This window comes from Lissotriton vulgaris, chromosome 5 (genome assembly GCF_964263255.1).
Source record: "Lissotriton vulgaris chromosome 5, aLisVul1.2, whole genome shotgun sequence".
NCBI lineage: Eukaryota > Metazoa > Chordata > Amphibia > Caudata > Salamandridae > Lissotriton > Lissotriton vulgaris.
The window spans coordinates 1,542,827,578-1,542,845,812 of NC_141693.1; the positions used below are offsets into that span (position 1 = coordinate 1,542,827,578).

The 18,235-nt window shown below is 46.9% G+C and overlaps 1 protein-coding gene across 3 annotated transcripts in view; it reads left to right on the forward strand.

The window, feature by feature from the left end:
• Positions 1-18,235, forward strand: part of LOC147712981 (uncharacterized) — a 105,363-nt gene that overhangs the window by 26,806 nt on the left and 60,322 nt on the right. For 2 of the 3 annotated variants that reach the window (XM_086923602.1, XM_086923604.1), the window contains exon 4: positions 7,342-7,455. In XM_086923602.1, the coding sequence (XP_086779728.1) occupies positions 7,342-7,455 (114 nt within the window). The remainder of the gene's footprint in view (positions 1-7,341; positions 7,456-18,235) is intronic. The other variant, XM_086923603.1, reaches the window with a different exon arrangement.

Sequence of the window (18,235 nt, forward strand, 5' to 3'; positions counted from 1 at the left end):
AAGATATTGCTGGTGTAGCGTTTTGGATACTTTTGTATCATTCATTTTACCGCGCTTTGTGCTTGTAGCGCTGTGATTACAACAGCGAGTATTGTAGCTGCATTGGATACTTTGTATCACTCATTTTATCGCGCTTTGTGATTGTAGCGCTGTGATTACAACAGCGAGTATTGTAGCTGCTTAGGATACTTTTAAATCAATCATTTACATCGCGCTTTGTGCTTTGCTTGGTGAATAGCGCTTTTAGTGGAGAATTAGTCTGCTGTACCTAGGAGCCTTAGACTGCTTGCTGGCGTGCATTGTGCTGTGCCCTCGCAGTTTTCACTTTCGTTTCTGCCCTCCATTTTGGTGTTGTGATATCCCCTGACCCGCCTCCACGATCCCGCCTCCCAGCTGACCCTCCCACGCTCCGCCCCCTCCACCATCCATTAATGGCCAATGTCCCCACGCGCAGCGTCCACGCCGAAGGTGCGCCAAAGGTAAGCCCGTCTACGCCTGCCCGCGCCCAGCGCCATACCCCCTGGTCCTCGTAATGCCCGCCCCTCCCACATTACCTACGATGCCACCACCCTCCTAGCCCTTAACCCCGGCCGCTCCCCCAACTGCGTCCAAGCCGCTCCTGGACACACCCATGGACCTTTCTCATGCTACTCCTGCAAATTCATCGGCACCGACAACAACTCCGCTACGACCACACCACAGATTCCCGACCCCAACCACCTACAATGCATCTTGCTCAACACCCGATCGGTCCACAGGCACGCCATTGACCTATGGAACCTACTAGACACCATCTCTCCGGACGTCGCCTTCCTAACAGAAACATGGATGAACGCCTCCTCCGCCCCAGACATCACCATTGCCATCCCAGAAGATTATAAGATCATACGCAAGGACCGTACCGGCCACACAGGAGGAGGAATCGCTATCGTCCATAAGAAATCCATCCACATCTCAACCAGCTCAGACGTCAATCTCGCCAACTCTGAACACCTTCACTTCCAGATCCACATCGACCCCAAGACCACACTCAGAGGCACCCTCCTTTACAGGCCACCAGGACCCCGCGCACAATTTAGTGAGGACATCACGGACTTCATAACTCCACACGCGCTCCCCTCCAAAGATTACATCCTTCTGGGAGACCTCAATTTTCACCTTGAAAAGAACAACGACCGCAACTCCACCACCCTTTTGGACAACCTCGCCAACCTCGGACTTAAACAACTGGTCACTTCCCCCACCCACATCGCAGGTCACACCCTCGACCCCATCTTCACCTCCAGCAATCATGTCTCCTTCAGCCACACCACGGCTCTCCTCTGGACTGACCACAGCTGCGTTCACTTTACCTACAACAAGCCCAAACCCAACAACCACCCCCTACCAACTCTGCAAAGAAACTGGAACAAAATCACCATCGACCAGATCTCCTCATCGCTTCTTCTAAACCCCCCAACTCACTCCTCAAACCCCGACCAAGCCGCCACCAACCTCACCCTATGGTTATCCAACAGCGCCGACATCCTAGCACCACTGAAAAAACGACAAAGCAAACTTGGCAGCAAGAAGGCCTCATGGTTCAACGATGATCTTAAGAAATCCAAGAAAATCTGCCGTTCCCTTGAGAAGGCCTGGAAAAAAGACCCAACCACCAGCACCAAGGACGCCTTCAAAAACGCTACCCGCATACACCACCAACTGATCCGAAAGGCCAAGAAAACCGCCTTCAAGGACCGACTAGATAACAACGCCCACAACAGCAAGGAACTTTTCAACATCGTCAAGGAATTTACCAATCCCTCGGCCAACTCTAACGACATCACCCCCTCTCAAGCCCTCTGCGACTCCCTAGCTTCATTCTTCCACAACAAAATTGCAGACATCCACAACAGCTTCGACAACCAACCCGGAGACCAACCCACCCAACCATCTGCTGGACCTTCACCCCCCTCGAACATCCTTAATGACTGGAACCCAATCTCCACTGAGGACACCATCCGCCTGATGAACTCCATCCACTCAGGATCCCCCACAGACCCTTGCCCTCACCACATCTTCAACAAAGCAGACTCCATCATAGCACCGCACCTCCGAGACGTCATCAACTGCTCCTTCAACTCCGCCACCTTCCCGGAAAGCTGGAAACACGCTGAACTCAGCGCCCTTCGGAAAAAACCCACAGCGGACCCCACTGAACTCAAAAATTACCGCCCCATCTCGCTCCTTCCATTCCCGGCCAAAGTCATCGAAAAAGCTGTCAACAACCAGCTCGCCGCCTTCCTCGAAGCCAACAAATCCCTCGACTCCTCACAGTCCGGCTTCCGAGCAAAACACAGCACTGAGACCGCCCTCATCGCAGCAACAGACGACATTCGAACTCTACTGGACAATGGAGACACAGTCGCCCTCATCCTCCTCGACCTCTCCGCAGCCTTCGACACAGTCTGCCATAGCACCCTTCTACAGCGCCTCAGAAACATCGGAATCCAAGGAAAAGCACTAGAATGGATCACCTCGTTCCTCACCGGAAGAACCCAGAGAGTCCGCCTTCCACCATTCAAGTCAGAGGCCACTGAAGTCATCTGCGGCGTACCACAAGGATCTTCACTCAGCCCCACCCTCTTCAACGTGTACATGAGCCCCCTCGCGGTCATCGCACGCCAACACAACCTCAACATCATCTCCTACGCGGATGACACTCAACTGATCCTATCACTCACCAATGACCCTAGCACCGCCAAAACTAACCTACACGAAGGAATGAAAGAAGTAGCCGAATGGATGAAACACAGCCGTCTGAAACTGAACTCAGATAAAACAGAAGTCCTCATCTTAGGTACCTCCCCCTCCGCATGGGACGACTCTTGGTGGCCAGAAGCCCTTGGAAAAGCACCCATCCCGACAGACCACGCACGGAACCTGGGCGTCATCCTGGATTCCTCACTATCAATGAACAGACAAGTCAACGCCGTCTCCTCATCCTGCTTCAACATTCTTCGCATGCTCAAAAAAACATTTCGTTGGATCCCCACCGAAACTAGGAAAACGGTCACCCACGCTCTAGTCACGAGCCGACTGGACTATGGAAACACCCTCTACACCGGGACTACCGCTAAACTCCAGAAAAGACTCCAACGAATCCAAAACGCCTCAGCCAGGCTCATATTAGACATCCCACGTAAAGAACATATCTCTGGTCACCTGAAAAACCTCCACTGGCTTCCCGTCAATAAGAGGATCACTTTCCGGCTCCTAACCCACGCACACAAAGCACTCTACGAAATCGGACCAGAATGCCTCAACACACGACTGTCCTTCTACACCCCCTCCCGCCAGCTACGATCATCCAACCAAGCCCTTGCCACTGTACCTCGCATCAACAAAACCACCATGGGAGGTAGATCCTTCTCCTACCTGGCAGCTAAAACCTGGAACTCACTTCCCACTTACCTTCGCCTTACCCAGAACCACCTAGCATTCAGAAAGCAACTTAAAACGTGGATTTTCGACAAGTAATTCCCCACCCCCCCTCTAGCGCCTTGAGACCCTCTGGGTATGTAGTGCGCTATACAAATTCTCTGACTTGACTTGACTTGAAACAGTGGTAGTGTCGCGAGGATGAAGTCGAGATGGGAAGAAGTGCTTGAGGAGAAATATGTTGGTGCTGGTGGTATGTCCTCTGTGAATTGACCGTTGAGAACTCTCAAGTTTAGCTGCTCAAAGTCTTTTAATAGTTGATTTGAGCATTTTGTATGTTTATTTGGAAAGGGAATCGATTGGTTTGGTATTTCCCACGGGATGTCCATTTCCTGTGTCATATCGTCGACTGGTTTCTCTCCAAAGAGGTGAAGGTTGAAGTCACCTGCCACGAGTATGTTCTCCTTTCCCCCATAAGTCTTGCCAGTTCGCTGACCAGTTCCCTAGCCCCTGTTTGTCTATACTTCGGATGTATGTATGTATGTATTTATAATGTATAATGGTTGAGTGACCTGATTATTTATGGTTGTTATAGCTAGTGCCTGTATCGCACTAGGGGAAGTGATTTTTACGTAATTTTTTTCCATTGTTCCGCTAGTTGATAGTGAGGCGAGTGACGCCAGGCCACCTGAGCTGTGGCCATAGGAAGAGCCTCTGGATGCAGGATGGATTTGAGTTGTGTAGCCTTGTAGGGGTATTTCATTCTCTTCTCAGGTTTCTTGGAGTAAGATCAAGTCAAATGATTTTAAGTAGTTTGATATTTCAGGGTCCTCCAGTTTTTCTGAGAGACCGTTGATGTTCCAAATGCATATTTTATTTTGGGTGTGTCAGCTGTCATGAGGGTTGGGGCTGATGCTCTATGTCAGTTAGTGTCTCCTGCGGGTATTGTCCGCCGTATTGTTGTCCTGTTTGATTCAAATTGGTGAATTATTAAATGTTGTAGGTGTGGTGGGTTGCTGTCAAATCCTGGGGAGTAGCTACGTGCTCCTTTCTATATTGATTTGACTGTTTGAGAGCGTTCTTGTTTCCTTTCTTCTAGGAGCGGGGTTGGATAGGCTGGCCTTTTTCCTGCTTCGAGCTTTATTCCCCACTGGGAGAATCTAAGTGTTGACTGGAAACACCCCTAGATCAACCCTCTGCTAAAGAAACTATCCACTGACCCGACAGACTTCAAGAATTTCAGACTGCTCTCCTTCCCAGCCAAGGTAATCGAGAAGGCCATCAAAGCCCAACTTTCCAAGTTCATTGGAGCAAACCACGTCCAGGACAACTCCCAATCCGGCTTTAAGAGCCACCACAGCACTGAGACTGCACTCCTCGCTGCCACCGACGACATTCACTCCCTCCTCGACTGAGGCAAAGCTACAGCCATCACCCTCCTGGGCTTCTCAGCTGTCTTCAAAACCGTATCCCACCGCATCCTAATCAAGTGACTCCAATCCTCTCTGAATCCACAGAGATCAGCTGCGGAGTCCCCCATTGTTCCTCCCTGAGCCCCACCCTCTTCAGCGTCTACATGGGCCCCCCTCAAGACCATCGCAGCAACTATGGACTTAACATCGTCCCCTACCCCAACGATACCCAACTGATCCTCCCCTCACCAACAAACCAACAACCGCCAGAAACAACTTTCACAGAGGAATGAAAACCACCGCCACTTGGATGAAGAGGAGCTGCCTCAAGCTGAATTAGAGCAAGGTCGAAGTCCTCATCCCAGGACCCTCACCTTCAGCTTGGAACGACTCATGGATCCCCACCCACAGACCATGCACAAAACCTCTGCATCATACCTGACTCCTCGATCGCAGTGTATCATCAGATGAAAGCCGTCACCTCATCATGCTTCAAATGCTCCGCCAGCTGCCAAAGACATTCAGATGGATTCCTACTGAATCCAGAAAAACACCCACGTACTTATCAGCAGCAAACTCGACTACCCTAATGCACTCTACTCTGGCGTCACCCCGAAACTCCTCAAAAACTTCAGAATGTTCAAAACGCTTCAGCCAGACTGATCCTCGACATCCCTTTGCTGCAGCCACATCACTAAAATCATTCGAGAACTCCTCTGGCTCCTAGTCAACAAAAGTATCACCTCCAAGCTACTCATGCACACCTACAAAGCCCTCCACGACACAGGACCAGCATACCTGAGCCACCGTCCCTGGATCCATAAGACAAGTTTCAGAGAAAGATCCTCCTCCTACCTCGCTGCCAACACCTGGAGCACCCTGCTGACCCACATCAGACTATCTCCCGTCGCTGACCCAATTCAGGAAGGACCTCAAGACCTGGCTCTTCGACTGAACACCATAGCAGAGACGGTTCAGCAGCCCTCCTATCCCAGCTCCTTGAGACCCTGACCAGTGAGTAGCCACGCTTTGAAAACCCTGACAGATTGATTGATTGATACTGTTATTGAGCTGTAAAAATGAATCCTTTATTCGTGAATATAGTTAGACTTTATAATCAGTTACTGAACTATTGAAAACTAATATCCAACGAAACTGTGGGCCTTGGAAGATTTACATTTTCAGTAAAGGGATACTTAACATTTGACAATTTACTTCTTGACTCATAATTCTGTTATTGTGATCTACATAATAATTATTCCGTGGTTTGGAATCTATTTAACTATAAATCTGTTGTGTCAGGAACGTCTTTTTTTTCTTCTTTCTAAATTGACTTTGCAGATGTGATACATTTATCATGGACTATTTAGACATTATTCAATAGAAGAACACATAGGTTTAACTTTTTTGGTCTCACTTGTACAAAAAGCGTAATGAATTTATTAAAATTGTGATTGACAAAAGTTAATGAGGAGCTACAATTGTTTATGACAGGACTAAGCTTTCGTAATACTACTAAAATGAGATTACATTTGGATGGTATACAAGATTTACAGTAATGTGTTGTAGTCATAAATTGGGTAAGAACATATTAGACAATTGATCCAGTAATTAAAAGTATTTATTAGGTGCACCCTGGCTTTCCATCTCTTGGATCAGTTCTTCATAACACAACTCAAGTGCTACTCCAAATACTTCTCAAAACACTTAAATAAACCTGACAATTGAACAATACAAAAACAGTGGTTCATGGAGGGGTCGTTTGTAAACAATAATATAATTTTCTTTAGGCGAATTTTATTTAAAAAAAACAGTTAATAGAAACAAGAGAGTTTAAAGGTTGTTGGATCAAAACTTGTCCAAAGAAATGGATATTCTTTTTTTAAACGAGCCTTAAGTGGACGATTGTGCTTGTAATCGGCTTCATTGGCTCCAAAATTCAAAATATGCTGTCTCATTTACAAACACTGCATACTTCACCCACAATCTCAGTCAGTTATAATTTCCTCTGAAGGAAAGAACTCGTTCCACTTGGAAGCAATGTAATTGAGGACTTCACAAGCGTGGACTTAATCATTCACAGTCATAGCAACAAAATTATGTAACTCACTTCCAGGCAAAATATGATCTTTACTCTACATTTTTATCTTTAGAAAGCATGTAAAATATTTATTGCAGCTTTACCTGAACTGTATTTAATGTTATGTTATATGTTTGATCACATCAACATGCCTAATGAGTATTTGTAAAGTGCACTAATACTTCCTCTGGTGCAGAACCTATTAAAATACATTGAAAGATAAAGTACAGAAATGGCCAGACAAAATGAGTGAATTGGGGTTTACTCATACGACCATAAAATAAAGCTGTGATGGTTCTAAAAGTTAGGAAGACCAGTCCCCTTCATTGTCTTTTGAAAGAGGCAAGGAACTCCAGACACGCTGAGTCATATGTGGACTAGGCAACTCTCACTAAAGTAAAGGAATTGATTTCTGTCTTTGGTTTACAGTAGGCGTGGCTATCGGCCCAGAGGAGTCCTTGGAAGTCAAAATGGAGACAAACCAATGTCTGAAGAATCGCAAGAACAATAACAAGAGGCGAAGCTGTGATTATCCAAGCATTGGTAAGGCATTAACGTTGTGAAAAGGCACACACTGAGAGAGAGCTAGTGCAAATGAGGCAAAGAATTAGAGAGAGCAATGGACACAATGACAGGAGTGAAGACTAGAGAGTCGGAAGATCTAAGGGACTGAGCTTGTAAAATTGAGGAGGAGAGGCTATGTGATACAGCTGAGAGAGAACAAAATACTTTTCCTTATTCAGCTTCAGCAGCCATCTTTTGATTTTTGCAGTCTGGCTACAGACGGCTTCAACTGTCTATCACAGACAGCATTGTAACCAGTACTTAGATTAGATTAGATTGGGGTTTGGATCTGCCCAATGCTCATGATTGGATGGCGTTCTTGTCCGTTTCAGTTACCTGCCCCGAATTTGGACTCTTTCTCTCCCTATTCTTGTGTTTGTCTCACCATTGAAGCATTTAGGTATTACCTCATGCATTTTGATTGAGAATATCCTTCTGCTGTTGCTGTTATGGAACTACTTTTGTTTTGGCTTTCATCTATGTGTACCATTTGATATGAAGCGCTCAACTGATGTGCTTGTCCTGCTCCCGAGTCTCTTCTTCTGTCTTTCATTTCCCCCAACTTCACTCTACCCACTTCACCTCCCCATTAATCTTTTACTGCTCCCGCCTCCCTCCTTCCACTGTCTCAGTATTGCTGTCTCTGAGACCAAGCACTGCTATGGCTCAATGTCCTCCTTACTTTACTCTCCCAACCTCACTCTCCCTACACACCGCCCACTACAACAGTTGATTTCACCAATGCTTACACAAATGCACCGGCAGCGACAAATCCAATAGTGGAGGTCAATTAGCTTGGGAAGTTATTTTCTATAATTCCAAAAGGAAAATCGCATTGCATGCTGATTCAAAGTGGTGGCCATCTTGGATGTATGAAAAGTAATGGACAAAGATGGCTTTCCACAGCTATTGACTTTGCAAATACTTGCAATTAGCAATTTTACAAGCATTGGCAACATTGCATGAACATTTTGAAACATTGTTTTCTAGATTTCCAAAATGTCAACCATATTGCATTTAGATGCAGCATATTGGTCATCTTGGGAGGATAGGAAAAAAACAAAATGAACAATTCAATGCTTGCCCTACTTTGGCAAAGTCACTACCTGCAGTCAGTCAACATTAGCAAAGCGAGACCATTGGCTTTAGCAGTGCTTCTGTATTAAGAGTAGGTTAATGATAAATAAACAGTGGGTCTGACTGGTGGATATGTGTCCATGTGTACTTGGGAGTCATTTTAGACCCTAAGCTGTCTTTCGAATATCACACCAGGCAACTCACCTCTGCATGCTTACTCTTTATGAGTTGTCAGAAGAATTCTGCCATTCATCCCTTGGACATCCAAATAACTATTGATTTAATCCCTGGTTAGTAGCAGCCTGGATTATTGCAAAACTTTGTTGGTTGGCCTCCCTTCCTAGTACATAAGCTGTAGTTTATTCAGAATGCATCGGCCCGTTCTGTAAGGCTGTGTGCTTTTGTCACAAGGCTATGTTCCCCCATGGCTCGCCCTAATTTCCTATTGTAGATGTTCTCCAGATATTCTCTTACCAGACTGTTAAATATCTTGACTTTGAACTTGGTAGTTGTTCCCCACCAAGGCGCCGTTGGGTAATTGCGTGCTCTCTAAAGGAAAATCAAATTAAATCAGAATCAAAGAGGCAAACTGTTTCCAAGCACTAACTCAGAAATATTTGGTTAAATTAATTCTCATTATGCACTGCAAGTGTATAGAAGCAGGCACTTGGCTCTGGACTGAGCCAGCAAAGCCTATCATGATACAGCTCCACGTGATGTTCAGTGGTGCTCAGAAAACAACAGCAAAGAATGCAGCTGCTTGCATCAGGTCATGGGTGAGCAGGCAGCCCTGTGCAAAGCATGAGCCTATGCCCTGACTAACTCCAGCAGCTTCCACGGCCTGGTGTTGTTCACATGAGAACTGAACTGTGATATTGAAGGCATGATTAATCTTTTCTTATAGAAACACTTTCAAAAGTAAAATATTGGGGCTTGTTTTCTCCTTGAATGTAGTCAGTCCTATATAGAGTGCAGCTCTGGAAAAACACAACATATTGCTGAACAAACAGCCTGCCAAGTGATTCCTATTGGTTTGGCAGGGAATGCATTAACCTAAGATTGCAATGACTACCCCATCATGAGGTTCACGTGAAGGCCATCTTAGAAGATAAGATGGTCCTCCCAAATAAATGGAACTCACCAATGGTCTGTATAAGTGACTTCTGGTATAGCTTTTCATGTGACTCACAGCTAACAAAGCCAGCACATTGGTACACCATTCAGCTATATCACAAGAACATAACAAGTGGCAAGCAACTTCATTGTAGCTCTCTTTGACACATACAACGGCAGTGCCCAAACTGCACCTACACTTTTTAAATGCCATTTCGCACAAGCACTGACTACAAAATTGCTGACCCAACGAAACTAGTGACTGAGGATTGACCCTGATTACAAGTGCACAGATCTGGGGTAACAGTAAAAGTGCATGTCATTTTAGCGTTACAGTTCAGTAATTCTGCACTAGTTCTATGCAATTTAAGTAAATCCCCAGTTACTCTTTGGGACTTATTGTTTCAGTCATGAAAGCACACACAGAATTCCCAATTCTATAGGTTTTTAATGCCTACATATAACACCTTCTCTGAGTAAATTTGGATGTGAAAAAAACGACCAACTCTGAATCGGCAGAGCGAAATTCCAAGCTCTACTTTTGCTGCTCGAGCCTCGGACCGGCGTGTATTATTTTGGTGTTTATTATGTGAGTTAGAGCAGACCCACAAAGCTGTCTGCCACCAATCCTTAAAAGACCGACGGAGCGAGACATTGTGGATGTGCTCTGCCTTTTCTACAGGAAAATCGATTTACAAAAGGGGGTGGTGATGAACAGAGTGTCTGAATTGAGCAGACCACTCTTACCCAGTCCAAAGATCAGGGCTTGATCCATCACCGTTATTTATCTCACTGCCCCATCCCAGCTCAGAACCTGGCTATATGCAAATCAGTCTGTCCCTGGCCCAGTGCATCATGGGAACAGGGCAGACTAAACTACCAAGCCAATTCTTTACCAGAAAGGAGACAAGCTACCGGGGACCGGTTTCTGGCATTTCAGCCTCTTCGGCCCGGCTTGCTTGAATCCTGATGGAGCAGTGAGAAAGGGACTCATGTCTGAGTATACCCTGCCACACCTATAGTGGCCAAAATCGATTTACAAAAGGGGGTGGTGATGAACAGAGTGTCTGAATTGAGCAGACCACTCTTACCCAGTCCAAAGATCAGGGCTTGATCCATCACCGTTATTTATCTCACTGCCCCATCCCAGCTCAGAACCTGGCTATATGCAAATCAGTCTGTCCCTGGCCCAGTGCATCATGGGAACAGGGCAGACTAAACTACCAAGCCAATTCTTTACCAGAAAGGAGACAAGCTACCGGCACTGGGACAGGAACAGACTAATTTGCATACAGCCAGGTTCTGAAACTGGGATGGTGCAGTGAGCTAAAAAACGGTGTTGGATCTAGCCCTGATCTCTTGACTGGGTGAGAGTATTCTGTTTAATTCAGAGACTCTGTCCCTCACCACCCCTTGTTGTAAATATTTTTGTCCACCCTAAGCGTGGAAGGGTATACTCAGATGTGAGTCCCTTGCTCATTGCACCATCAGGATTCAAGCAAGCCGGGCCGAAGAGGCTGAAATGCCAGAAACCGGTCCCCGGTAGCTTGTTTCCTTCCCAGTGTAAGAATTGGCTTTTGTAGTTTGGTTTGCCCTGTTCCCATCATGCACTGGGACAGGAACAGACTAATTTGCATACAGCCAGGTTCTGAAACTGGGATGGTGCAGTGAGCTAAAAAACGGTGTTGGATCTAGCCCTGATCTCTTGACTGGGTGAGAGTATTCTGTTTAATTCAGAGACTCTGTCCCTCTCCACCCCTTGTTGTAAATATTTTTGTCCACCCTAAGCGTGGAAGGGTATACTCAGATGTGAGTCCCTTGCTCATTGCACCATCAGGATTCAAGCAAGCCGGGCCGAAGAGGCTGAAATGCCAGAAACCGGTCCCCGGTAGCTTGTTTCCTTCCCAGTGTAAGAATTGGCTTTTGTAGTTTGGTTTGCCCTGTTCCCATCATGCACTGGGACAGGAACAGACTAATTTGCATACAGCCAGGTTCTGAAACTGGGATGGTGCAGTGAGCTAAAAAACGGTGTTGGATCTAGCCCTGATCTCTTGACTGGGTGAGAGTATTCTGTTTAATTCAGAGACTCTGTCCCTCACCACCCCTTGTTGTAAATATTTTTGTCCACCCTAAGCGTGGAAGGGTATACTCAGATGTGAGTCCCTTGCTCATTGCACCATCAGGATTCAAGCAAGCCGGGCCGAAGAGGCTGAAATGCCAGAAACCGGTCCCCGGTAGCTTGTTTCCTTCCCAGTGTAAGAATTGGCTTTTGTAGTTTGGTTTGCCCTGTTCCCATCATGCACTGGGACAGGAACAGACTAATTTGCATACAGCCAGGTTCTGAAACTGGGATGGTGCAGTGAGCTAAAAAACGGTGTTGGATCTAGCCCTGATCTCTTGACTGGGTGAGAGTATTCTGTTTAATTCAGAGACTCTGTCCCTCACCACCCCTTGTTGTAAATATTTTTCTACAGGAAACACAGCAGGGATCACATAGTCTTCTTGGATTCTTTTTTTTTAAAAATATTGTTTATTTTCATTTTAGTTGGGTAACAACACTATACAAGGCTTATACTATTGGGGCACATGCAGATGCAGATAAGCACAACAACAGCATTGTCAGTTCTTGGAGTGCGGAGGGCAAAACAACAGGACGCATTTGTATACAGGATAGTTCACTCTCGATCAATGGTACATGAATCACACCTGCTTCCTCTGGAGCCACCCAGATGTCGTCGTCGAAGAGATGACAATGGCAGTCATTGCAGCGCAGTATACACAGAGTGAGGAAGCCCCATTAACGTCCACCATATTCTCAGATATCCCCATTAGCCATGTCCCCTGTGCACTTCATTTCACCAGATCATTAGTGGTAAGCAGATAGGAGAGCAGAGGACCCCATATGTTTTTAGGGATGTTGGTGTGGGGTAGAGTGCAAAAATCGGTGTCTAGTTTTCCTGACAGTGTCCCATATTAAGAAGCCATTCCCTGACAGTGGGACTCTTGTCCCTACCCCAGGTACATGCCGACCATTGTGAAACTAGCAGTAGTGCAATAGTGATGTTGCTGCAAGCTTAACTCTGTATCTCAACTGTGTGGCCCAGAAGCGCCACCAACTGACAATTTTGAAGTGACAGTTCCACCATCCTCAAGAGGGCCTTGAAGACCCCCACCCAAAAATCATATATAACCGGGCACTGCCAAATTAGTTGCATCAAGTCCGCATCCCTGGCCCCACAGCGTAGCCAGCGAGAGTCAGGTCTCATTCGGGACTAGAGAGACCAATTAGTGTACAATAGAGATATGCAAACACTTGAAATGTAGAAGACGTAGTCTGCCATTCGGAGACAACTGTCCGATGAGCCCACAGCAATAGATCCTCATTTTGTCAGGGATAGCTCCCCAAAATCTGTTTCCCAAGCAATCCTAGCCTTATGGGTCTCTTTCAGGGTCTCAAAATTTGGTGGGTCAAAGCCCCCCTCTCAAATGGCAATGTGTGGATGTCCCAGCAGATCTGCAGCTGCTTACTAGCCCATGCAAGTGTGGTCATATGTGAGCTTAGTGTAAGAAAGAATCGGTTGGTCGGTATTACAGGGACTTTATACAAAAATAATAGCCTGGTAATATTACTATTTTCCTAAGGGCAATCTGCCCCATTAGCAAGAGAGCCAGGTGTCGCCATCTCTCCACATCTTCTGTCTTGTACATGGCTACCCAGTAGTTCTCGGACAAAACTAATTTTTATCTTGGCCAAAGCAAACGCCAAGGTACTTCAGTGATGAGCTGCATCAAGGAATGGGGTACTCCAGTGCGGTCTCCAGCGTGCTGGAGGCAAGAGGGAAGATGGTCAATTTGTTTCAGTTAATGGTAATGCCCAATAGCACTCTAGACAATGACAATTCACTGATAACCGGACTGAAATTGCGGGCAGTGTCACATCTTCAGCATGGAGTGAAATGAGAAGGTTGCAAGACCTGAAGTTTAGTCTGCCTTGATCATGCATTTGCCACAATGTGCAGCAAGGGGCTTAGAAGCTATGGCATATAACAATGGTGAAAAGGGGCATCCATGTCTGGTTCCCCTGCTCAAAAGTATGGGATCTGACATTAGTCCATTCAATTTTACCCTAGCAATGATGCCCGTGTAAAGTAGCTTTAATCCAATTTATGTATTTGCGGGAAGGCCCATCCTCCCAAGAACAGCAGATGGAAAGGACCACTCCAAGGAGTCAAACGCCTTAGTGGCATCGAAAAATATGCCACAGAAGGCAGTTGTGGGTTCATCTGGTGTATAAGGTCAAAGAGGGTACGGAGGTTGTGAGAGGTAGATCGGTTGGGGATAAACCCCACCTCATTGACAGTACCACATTATAAGGGGTGCCAATGTATGTAAAGCAGACCTACTGGCTTTGTCACCACATTATTAGAATCAGCAACATGTCATTTTTTAACCTGATAGCTCCATCAAAATCAGTAAATGCAGTATTATTAATTAATAACATTGATTATAATGATGGACATTCATTATAATGATGAACGTTCTCTGTTCAACATCCATATTGTCAATAAAGCATTCAAATTCATAATGGCCTGTGTTTCGGAGTTTTTGCTCACAATCAACAGGCAGCAAAAGGGAATCCTAGGACCAACCACAAGGAGCAGCTCAGAGAGCTTTACATGTAAATGAAACCTCTCCCAGGGTCATGTATGCTTCTCCCTGATAGTTAGGGTGTCATATTCCAATTACCTTCCCTCTGGGCAGCTGAACATCAGGCAGCCTACAACAGCACTGGGACATATCGTTGGTGTCTTCCCACCCCCTCCTTAGGGCAGCACAAGACAATATGAAAATGAGTCCATGTGGGGCATTATAAGGGTCTCCCATGACGGAGTTATACATAAATAGTTAGTGGGGTTGCCCGCTTTGCTAGGGCTTCTGCTGCCTCTCCCCACAAGATTTTTTCTTGTGATTTTTTTCTTTTTGTGGGGGACAGGGAGAGGCCCGCAGTCCCAGCCGGCTTCCCACGTGCAGCTGCCCTGCACAGGAACTGGCATCTTCTGTTCTGCTCCTGTCACGCAGGAGCAGCTACTCTTTTGCTCCTGCATTACCCCCTACAAATGGGGAGCATGGGCATGGAGTCCGGAGCTCGGGATGACCCACACACCACCCCTGCAAAGACAAGCACACAGGAGTGAGCAGCACCACCAACCAGGCCTCTCTACGGCTCCCGTTATGAAGTTGAAAGCTAATAATGAAGCTGCAATATAAGGTCTAAGACATAGGTTGAAAACAAAACCAGAAAGCAATTATCGATATAATATGGGATTCAAGATAAAGAGGATCTTTGTACCCAACCCAATGATTAATTATATACCTCAGGGTAGGACAAGTTGGATTGAAAGGGGGTGTTAGTGTGACTATGTGGTGACAGCCAGCATGAGTGATTCAAATAACACTGAGCTTTTATATGGGATTATGCCAATCCTAATATGCCACATCAGCCCTCCAAAACTGTGCCAATCCTCATTCTCTGACACTCCAGAATGGTGACGTAACGTTTTCTCTGGAAGGAGCTCCTCTGATAGCCTCAGCTCCACCCCTAGCAGGCTTCACTGCCAGATTCCTTCGCACCAAACGTAAAAAGTGAGCGTCTCCTATGTTGTCTCCAGAGACCTGGTCGCCTTCCTTTGTCCAATGGGCCTGTGCTATCCCAGCCCATGTGCAGTGTGACAAGCTAATTATCAGATACAGATTTCCTCCCAACCCCTTCCATTCCTGAGGATTGCTCCTTTTGTGTGGGGAGGCCTTTGTACCCTCTGCTGGGGAGAAGAGTAATTTACTTGACCCAGTAGGTGTGGACCAAGGTCTAGAATATGATTGTGGGCTGAGCAAGAGAAAACTGATAAATCCCGAAGTCACATAAAATGTGGGTTATTTGGAACTCCAAATTCAAACTGAATGTGCATGTAGTACGCCAGTTTTATACCTTGCTGGACTCTAAAGGCCAAAGTGAAGCAAACTGTGCTTTTGGGCAGATTTTGCCTATATGTAGTAAAATTACTACAACTTTTCCAATAAGTCCACAGATCTACATTATGAATGCCCCTTGTTGTATAAGGCCTATCTCAGGTGACTACCAATCCTTTCAGAGCCCCTGCTGTGATAGGCTACCTGTGTGCAGATACCGGGCTGCTCCTGATGACAGCCTGACAATTGCAGCCCACATACATGTGTGAGCACATGTTCATTTGTAACCAGCCATAGTCTCTTACGCTTACTGCAAAACAAAATCCTTATTATAAAAGGCAGACACTGTCATTAACATGCTCATTCCAATTCCTGTGAATGAGGCTCAGGTAGTGAGATTCGCTTACAGTAAAAGTCAAGAATAACAAGCACTGGCGTTGCCAATAGGTCTCGCAGTAGGAAAGTTGGAGCTATTGGTTTTGTAAATGACAAAGCCCTTTATGTTTTAAAAATGAAAAAAAAATAAAAGGCATTGTTATTTGCAATTGTAATGGCTCCAACTTTCCTACTGCGAGACCTATTGGCAACGTGAGTGGTGTTGCGTGTGTGAGTGGCGTTGCATGTGTGAGTGGCGTTGCATGTGTGAGTGGCGTTGCGTGTGTGAGTGGCGTTGCGTGTGTGAGTGGCGTTGCGTGTGTGAGTGGCGTTGCGTGTGTGAGTGGCGTTGCCTGTGTGAGTGGCGTTGCATGTGTGAGTGGCGTTGCATGTGTGAGTGGCGTTGCATGTGTGGCTTGCTTTGTATGTGTGAGTGGCGTTGCATGTGTGTGTTGTGTTGCGTGTGCGAGTGGTGTTGCGTGGATGAGTGTGGTTGCGTGGATGAGTGGGGTTGCGTGGATGAGTGGCGTTGCGTGTGTGAGTGGTGTTGCTTTGAGTGAGTTGCGTTGCTTTGAGTGAGTTGCGTTGCATGTGTGAGTGGCGTTGCATGTGTCAGTGGCGTATCATGTGTGAGTGGCGTTGCATGTGTGAGTGGTGTTGCGTGGGTGCGTTGCGTTGCATGTGTGAGTGGCGTTGCGTTGAGTGGCGTTGCGTGGATGAGTGGTGTTGCGTTGATGAGTGGCGTTGCATGTGTGAGTGGCGTTGCATGTGTGAGTGGCGTTGCATGTGTGAGTGAGGCTGCATGTGTGAGTGGCGTTGCGTGTGTGAGTGGCGTTGCATCTGTGAGTGGCATTGCGTGCGTGAGTGTCGTTGCGTGCGTGAGTGGCGTTGCGTGTGTAAGTGGCGTTGTGTGCGTGAGTTGCGTTGCGTGTTTGAGTTGCGTTGCGTGTCTGAGTGGCGTTGCGTGTCTGAGTGGCGTTGCGTGTCTGAGTGGCGCTGCGTGTCTGAGTGGCGCTGCGTGTCTGAGTGGCGCTGCGTGTCTGAGTGGCGCTGCGTGTCTGAGTGGCGCTGCGTGTCTGAGTGGCGCTGCGTGTCTGAGTGGCGCTGCGTGTCTGAGTGGCTCTGAGTGGCTCTGAGTGGCGCTGCGTGTGTGACTGGCGTTGCTTGTGTGAGTGGCGTTGCATGTGTGAGTTGAATTGCGTGTGTGAGTGGTGTTGCGTGTGTGATTGGCGTTTCGTGTGTGAGTGGCGTAGCGTGTGTGAGTGGCGTAGCGTGTGTGAGTGGCGTTGCATGTGTGAGTGGCGTTGCGTGTGTGAGTGGCGTTGCGTGTGTGAGTGGCGTTGCGTGTGTGAGTGGCGTTGCGTGTGTGAGTGGCATTGCGTGTGTGAGTGGCGTTGCGTGTGTGAGTGGCGTTGCGTGTGTGAGTGGCGTTGCGTGTGTGAGTGGCGTTGCGTGTGTGAGTGGCGTTGCGTGTGTGTTTGGCATTGTGTGTGTGAGTGGCGTATCGTGTGTGAGTGGCGTATCGTGTGTGAGCGGCTTTGCGTGTGTGAGTGGCATAGCGTGTGTGACTTACGTTGCGTGTGTGAGTGGCGTTGCGTATGTGAGTGGCGTTGCGTGGGTGAGTGGCGTTGCGTAGGTGAGTGGCCGGAAAAGAGCCGAGACTATAAGACTATTGTGTAAACCTAAATATCGTGCCTTTAATCATTGCCCGATTTTTCTGTAACACCTCAAATAACGTGCTATGATTATGGAACCTCTTGAGTTCCAGAGACTGGCAGCATCGCAGTAGTACTTCTGTCTCAAGGAAACAGAAGTCTGGCCTTTTGGAGCGCACTGAGCCTCGCACGTGAAAGAGCGTTACATCTTTACAATCAGGAGAGACTTTAAGAGCACCTGAAGTGAGCAGCCGAAAGTGCGCGTGCACTGATCACTTCGAATGCACCCCTAATTTCGATTCAAATACCTTGCCACGATTACACTTGCAGACGGCTTTCTTATGACTATCGAAATCCAGATGCCGTTTAAAAAGAACAGCTGGCAAATGAAAATGCATGTGCATTTAGGAGTTTAAGAAATTCCGCTCCTGCTCAAAAGCCCCGGCAGTGGCAGCCTCCTGTCGACTGTGCAGGCGACTGGATCTCCCTCGGAGCCTCCCATCATTTTGGTTACGTTTTTCCGCTTCGATTCAGCGCCTTCGGGTCTTTTTACGAGTAACTGACCCTGCCTA